General features: G+C 37.7%; 1 protein-coding gene across 1 annotated transcript; it reads right to left on the bottom strand.

Annotated features, from left to right (window-relative positions):
- Nucleotides 1-429: 429 nt before the first annotated feature.
- Nucleotides 430-6,713, bottom strand: sqor (sulfide quinone oxidoreductase). The gene is made up of 10 exons (XM_083916526.1): nt 6,577-6,713; nt 5,071-5,269; nt 4,779-4,949; nt 4,615-4,668; nt 4,327-4,521; nt 4,020-4,229; nt 3,633-3,816; nt 2,386-2,453; nt 1,599-1,777; nt 430-1,514 (listed from the first exon to the last, which is right to left on the bottom strand). The coding sequence occupies exons 2-10, from the start codon at nt 5,266-5,268 to the stop codon at nt 1,457-1,459; spliced, it is 1,317 nt and encodes a 438-aa protein (XP_083772652.1). The 5' UTR covers nt 5,269; nt 6,577-6,713; the 3' UTR covers nt 430-1,456.
- Between the last annotated feature and the right edge of the window lie 771 nt (nt 6,714-7,484).

Genomic DNA, 7,484 nt, shown 5'->3' with positions numbered 1-7,484 from the left:
GGGAAATACAATTCCTTCTCAGAGGTCAGTAGTAACTATGAATCAAGACTCAACTCTGTTATGTACTCAGTACTAAATCCTGAGAACCACAATTCTGCTGATGACTTAATGCCTGGGAGTCAAGACACATTTCTTCAATCTAAAAACAATATTGCAAAACTTGCAATTTTCAGTAATGTAAAGGAAAATAAGTTGTGCAGTTAATGGACAAAAACATGTCATTCACTTAAACAATATGGCAGAGTAAACATGGTCCAAATTCACAGCCATTTAGTTGTATACACATTTAAATGCAGACCATGGACTTCAGTTGTGCAGAAAGATTGCCCTAAACCCTAGAGTAATAGTATTAAACAGGTACCACAGATAGTAAAAAGAAAGTAAAATACAAGATTCAATCAGTAACATTGTTGGGTGTAAAATAAAGTGGCAAAGAGCAACAAGGTTGAATCTATACAAAGTAAATATTTATGATTTTTCATCAACAATTTCAGTGACTTCAATCATTACAGTGTGCACAATCATTTTGATGATTAATGTAATGATACATTTAGCAGACAGTATAAACACCAAGATGTTTATAACTCAGTTAAGCGCTCGGGAAAAAAAAATCATTAAGTACAAACTCTGATTTCTGATATTGACGTTTAAGTGTTAAAAAAGCACTTGTGGTAGTTTTTTTATTGTAATGGTAAAGCATTCCAAAAGACAATCACTCACTAAAAATGTTTGGTAGCACAAATATTAAACATAGTACTGTGAAAAAATACATTTTCACATTCTAGATGTTTTAGCATTTAAGCTGAAGACAAACCTGAAGAGTAGTTTATTTGTATACAGCAATTAGTGACTACTCTCAAAAAAATCAAGCTGTAAAATTGAGCACCCCTTGAATATTCTGAAACAACAAATGGTCATGTAATCAACATTTTTAATTGTTCATTTAATAAATTGGGTCACTTTATTGGATGTTTGCGTGCAACGTGAACTACAGTAGTTGATTATATGCTGGAAGAGCCCGACTAAATTCTGTTAGGCTTTTGTATTTTAGGTAAATCATTTTAGGCTACTATGAAAATCTGATTAATTGATTGATTGATTGATTGATTGATTGATGGATTGGATAATGGGGTTGATGACAGCTGCAAGACCTTAAGCAGCTGATAATTCTCAGTGTGTTCTGCTCTCTTTCTCATTACAGGGAGTCATTTTATTTCATGGTAATATCACTGCACCACTTATGGCAGGGTTAACTAACCCTAGATATTTAAAAAGTCACGAAAACATCGATCAAACGTGTTATAATTAGTCATGACATATACTGTATACCACCACCACCACCACACTAGCCCTTATATGTGTCCACCTGTTTAGAGGATGATGGATTTAATTTAATTGTTACTTCCCTAAAAGTTTAAGGAGTGAAGCTGTTAACTTGCAAACTGATGCTGAGGTCTCATTTCATCCCAAGATGTAAGAGTTTCCTGTATGGTCCTGGTCCACCCCAAAGGCCCCTGATGGAAGATAAATAAAGAACATTAATAAAATGAGCTACGATTCATCACTACCATGTTCATTACGCTACCTTTAATACATACCGTAGAAGCCCGTGCCAATAGAGGTGTGGCATCACATCAGCTTTCATGTGGTACATGGTTCTTCTTTCTTTGGCTTGGTTGATGGGAAACGTTTCCAGTGGTTGTCCATTGTAGTCAAACTCTGCCAGAATCACTGTGTTGTAGCTTGTAACCAGCGGACATGAGGTGTAGCCATCATACTGTAAACAAGGAGGTTACTGATTATGTGTTTGCACATTTTTCAACTACTTCCAACAGAGAGTTTACATCAAAACTGTCCAGACATTAGATAACATGTGTCTCTGTGACTTTGAAGAAATTTAATAAAACTTTACACACATCTTAAACCTGGCAGCACAGATCTTTACAATCACCAGTTTCAAGATTAATGTCACCAATTCACTATCTAACCAAATGTCTCTTCTTCTGTTCCTCAGTTATGGCGTTGAATAATGGACAGAAAAGCATTATCATGCCACAGTAAAGTTGAACTTTTGTATACAAAATGTCAATTAATCATTTTATCCCATTACACATGTGTGTGAAATGTCTTAATAAGCGTTTGAATTCTTATGGCGAAAATAGCATTTTGTGAGGTCACAATGACCTTGACCTTTAACCACCAAAATATAATCAGTTAATCCTTGAGTCCTTGAGTCCAATTAAAAAAAATTCCTCCAAGGGTTCCTGAGGTATAAAGTTCACAAGAATGGGACGGACAACACAACAACATAATGCCTCCACCTAAGGCTGTTGATGGCACGGAGACATAAAAAGATGACTCACGCCTGATGTCCGTGTCACTCACCGTCTTATCAGGCTTCTCATTTTTCATTACTTTGCTGATGGTTCTGTTCAAGATGGCAGTCTGTGCAGCTGAGAATGAGAAAACAAATGGCAAGCTTTATAGATAAATTACGAATTAAGACCAACAATGTGTCCTAAATCCATCCTACATAATTATTCTCTACAGTATACAACATGCTAATTCTCATAGTAGACTACTTAAGCAGTTAGTATACAGAAAAAAAATCAACATTAACACTTAACCTCTTTATACAAACTATAACTAAACAACGTGCATAATGAAGAGTATCCATCCACAGCACAATCAAAGATTGGCCGATTTGGCGTTTTACCTGTTTCTCTGTTAAGGTCTGCCAAAATAAATAAAAATTCAATATAAATGTCATCACTATGGGGCTCTGAAGGACAGCATCAAGGGAAGACAATGCACAATTGAGGTAACTTGCCATGAAATAAAAAAATAAAAATAGAATTTTGACTTGCTGGTGGCACTCGATTAAATAAATAAGAAAAACAGGTCCCTTATAACAATTCATGAATTCATGATCATGAATATCTGTGCCACGTTACAGCTACCACTCAATCATGTTGAGATATCTCCCTCTGCATACGAGTTGGTCTATGGACACACAGATGTATTGAGTGACAGTCAACCCTACAGCTGCTCATATGGCTAAAAAAACAACACAATGAAAAAAAAGAACAACAGCATTTATCCTAACAGACCTTGCATAAATACACTTAATGTAAACAGGATAAGCATTCAAATAAATGATTTACTGCAGTCAGATTACAGCACTACAGGAGGTGATTAGTACTGATTTACAACCTGATGTGATCATCAGGGATATGAAGTTGCCAGGAACACGATTTAACAGTTTAGGAAACAGACAGGAAATGGCACAAACACAGGAAATTAATAAATTAGCTTTAGTTTTGTGCAGACAGTTTCTTTATCAAATCTAATGGAACAATCAAACTCAAACACCAGCGTACTGAGAAAATTATACAACCTGTCAGTTATAAACAGGAAGTGTCCCTACATTACAAGCTTTATAAAGGCGTGGTATGTTTTTATAGTCTTGTGTAAATAGGCAATTGTGCAATGAACTTACTGAGGAAAGTACAAAAACCTAAAGCACCACACGAGAGATACACTCTAAGAGTATGAATTGCATGAAGCAAAAGAGAGCTTTCCAGCGTTGAGTTGATGCAATGTTCACAACTAATGACACAATAATCACTTACCGACAGCAGCAGCTGTTTTGGCTGTGGGCAGGTTGGTACAGTCTCCAATCCCAAACACATTTGGATACCTCTTATGTTGGAGGTTGTCTTTGCTGACATCCAGCCAGCCAGCCTCATCTGCCAGTGGACTGCCTTTAATCACCAAATTGGGTCCCATTGGTGGTGTGACATGAAGCATTTCATACTAAAAGTGAAACAGCAAAGTTTAAGAGTTATTCAATGAGAGTCTCTTTTCCTAATTTGGCATATATTTAGGTGCAGATGTAGATACAATGTTTAGTGTATTAGGTTCATAACATACAGCCACAACAGACAAAAACAACATTTTAAGGTATGGTAAGGTGCTGTAATGTAGAAGCTACTGTGGAGGTACAGTGACATAGTTACCTCATACACTTTGGTCTCGCCTGGTTTGTCAAGATTTTCGAACACAGCTTCTTGCTTGTCTGCTCGCACTTCAATTAGGTTTTGCCTCAGGTTTACTTGTAGGTCACGCTGTTTCACAATGTCCCACAATGAGTCAGCATATTTCTTGATCCCAAAGAGCACAGGTAGAGATGTGTTGTATATTATATTGGCGTTTGCCCTTTTTCCTGTCTGGGATGGTAGCAGAAACACATCATCCTTTAATTTGAAGAACAAAGCTTGATTTAAAAATGCTAAACATTCTCATTTCATTCAGAAATGTAAGTACTTTTCTGAGAAAGGCATCAGATAAATACATGATCTTCTGTGGAGCACCAGCACATTTCACAGGAGTGTTGGGGAAAGTGAATATAGCGTTGCCCTCTTTGAAGTCCTGCAGTGCTTTCCACGTTTTCTCCACAGTTTGGACCGAGTAGTTTGACCCAATCTTTGGATATTCAAATCCTTCTGGCAGTCCTTTGATCTACAAATAAGAAGAGTATAAGTTTCCTGGGATGTTATTTAATTTGTATACAATGGCACAAGTTCACTATTAATGAACAAAGCATTACTTCACCTTCTCATAATGGAGTTGTAAACCAAGAGCCACAATCAAATACTCATAGGAGATCTGCAATGGGAAAGACAGACTAAGTAGAGCCAGATGCAAATAGATCAATATACATATACAGACTTCAATATACATACTGTCAAAAAAACTGTTTCCTAAAGCAAACATACTTCAGTCCCATCATCTGTGCGGACAGTATTTATGTCTGGGTTTATTTCCTGAACTTTTGATTTCACCCACTTCACTCCAGACGGCATAACACTTGCGGTGGAACGACCTGATGAGGTTACAGTTTTTGCACCAGCACCAACCAGGGTCCATATTGGCTGATAATAGTGCATCTGAAAAAATAGGAAAAGATGTTAAGACACCAGCTTTACAAGACAGAATAAACTGTTACTGTTTGTGTGATACACAAGGAGAGGTACGGAAAATAATGATCCTAATCTATTGGATCCTTACCTCACTGGGCTCCACCACAGCCACATTCTCAGCTCCCATCATCCTCTTCATCCGTGCACTCATTGAAATGCCCCCACTGCCGCCTCCAAGCACCAGCATTTTGTAGTGCTGTTTGGCAGAGGCACGGCTGCTGGTGTGAAAATGAGAGACAGCCATGCCCGTGGAGCGGCACTGCCTCAGAATACGCAGCGCAGCCATTCTCTGTGTAAGGAATAACATGACATAATTTTAGTTGGCATCCATTCAGTTATACTCTCTGGGACTCGAACATACAAGATCAGTCAACAAGATGCACTTCCTATTTGGCTGCTCCACATTTAGACCATTATGAGGTTCGGGATGCACGATATGGGATTTTTTGCAGATATCCGATATGCCGATATTTTACAACTTATTTGGCCGAAATCGATACCAATATATATAAATATACAATCTTTTTTTCCCCCACAAGTAATCGCAGGTATCATCAAGTCTATTCTGTAATGGTATTAACATATTATTATGCAAACTCTTATCATGTTGGCCCATCACCATATGCAGACAAAATATACAATGCTTAAATGATGAACATTCATTCCTTGTTTAAAATAAGAAAAATACTTAACCTTACATCATGTAAAACATGCCATATTTAATTAGGACAACTGCTTTCAAACAAAACAAGATATGTCCCACTCAAAACTTGTCACATAGCGCTGTAATCCTCAGGCCTTCATTTAATTTGATTTTATAAAGGAAGCAGCAGTCTATTGTATCGGTTTCTGATATCTTTGAGTTATCGGATAGCTGATACTTAACTTTAAAGTCAATATCGTTCGATACCAATATTATCGTGCATCCCTGGTAGAAGTAACTAGTTTCTCCATTTCAGAGTAATGAATAATGTAAATAAGCCAAGTGGGGTAGGCTGGTGAGTCGACTTTGCACATTTTACATATTTAGTTTTCTGAATATAAATGCAATGACAGTGAGATTATGGATTCGATTGTATCACCCATAGGTATTGTAAAAAATGACAATCCCAGATCAATTATAGTATTACCACCTCTTTTTCTGGCAGTTTACAACATACCCACCTGTATCAGCCAAAAACTCAGTGAAATAGAAGAGAGCATACCCACTTCCGCCTCTGTTACTTACCCATCTACTTGGTAGTGCACTCACCTCACCAACACTACACCACTGGTGACTTGTTTTAATAATTGAAGGCCTTGAGTCAAAGTGAGCATAAAAAAAGGGAACCCTGTTTATCTTGAGGGAGAGATTCGGACCCTCACACATACTTTTCAGTCTATCTATGCCAGACTTTGACAGAAGCCAGAGACCATTAAAACCGTAGCACACGTCAGTTAGGACATAATGATGTAATTTACATTTTTTTGGGGCGTTTTCATCTTTTTCAGTGAAGCCTAATCTGAGCTGAAGCGCTGCTGCTGCATGCTGCGTACATCAACTGGCAGAGAGCCTCGGCAGCACTGTAGGAAAACAGACTTGTTTGTTACTTGCCTTGACCAGTTCCCCTGTTCACCGCCCGCCTCACCGTCAGTTTAGACAGAGTTCGGGAGAATTAAGTCCAACCTGCTTCCCCTTGTTGCACGCAGCTTACCGGACGTGGACTTGGGCTGTTGACTGTTATGGTTGGCACACTCCCAGGGACTCACGAAGAAGAGTTGAAGTCCAGCACAGTCGTCCCGCCCCCCTCTGCCGTTCGACCAATCAAAAGCGGCCATGACAATATCACCTGGTAGACTGTAAACGTGAGGAGAGTCCGGTTCCTTATTCCTGTTTTACTGGGTGAGGGGGACACAGGAACCCAAACCCGTCTCCTAGATTAACAGTTCCCTGTAAATGTGATTTTAACCATTTGGAAAGAAAACAATGTTTCATCTGTTTCATCGCTGTGGATATACAAATGTGTTTTGGAAAGATTTGGATTATTCTATTAACAGAAAAAAACAAGTAAAAGTATACATAATAATGTATTTGTATTTTGCACTTCATGGTCCGGACGATGTAAACTACGTGTGCAGGTCCTCATCATACTGGGAAAGTTCCACATCCACAAATCCAGCCTCAAAAGGTTTACTGTCGAACTGAGACACTTTTGCACCTCAATAACACTTCAAAAACAGAGAACTGATAATAATTATAACAATAATAATAATAATAATAAAAATAATAAAAATAAAAAGAAGCACCAATATTCTAGAAGAATTTAAATTGATTTGAGCTTCTGGTAATGTGAATTATATCTGACTGTATTTTGAAATGTATTTCTGAACTGTAATATGTGATAGAAACATTGCATCAGCAACAAAAATAAACAAAAGATCAATAGTTCCCAACCTTTTCTATCATTGAGTAAACTGGGGACCTCTGACAAAGTGACATGTTTTATGGATATTTCATATTAT

This window comes from Echiichthys vipera (genome assembly GCF_963691815.1).
Source record: "Echiichthys vipera genome assembly, chromosome: 7".
NCBI lineage: Eukaryota > Metazoa > Chordata > Actinopteri > Perciformes > Trachinidae > Echiichthys > Echiichthys vipera.
Note: the sequence above shows the minus strand (reverse complement) of the source record. Positions and strands in the feature narration are given on the sequence as shown.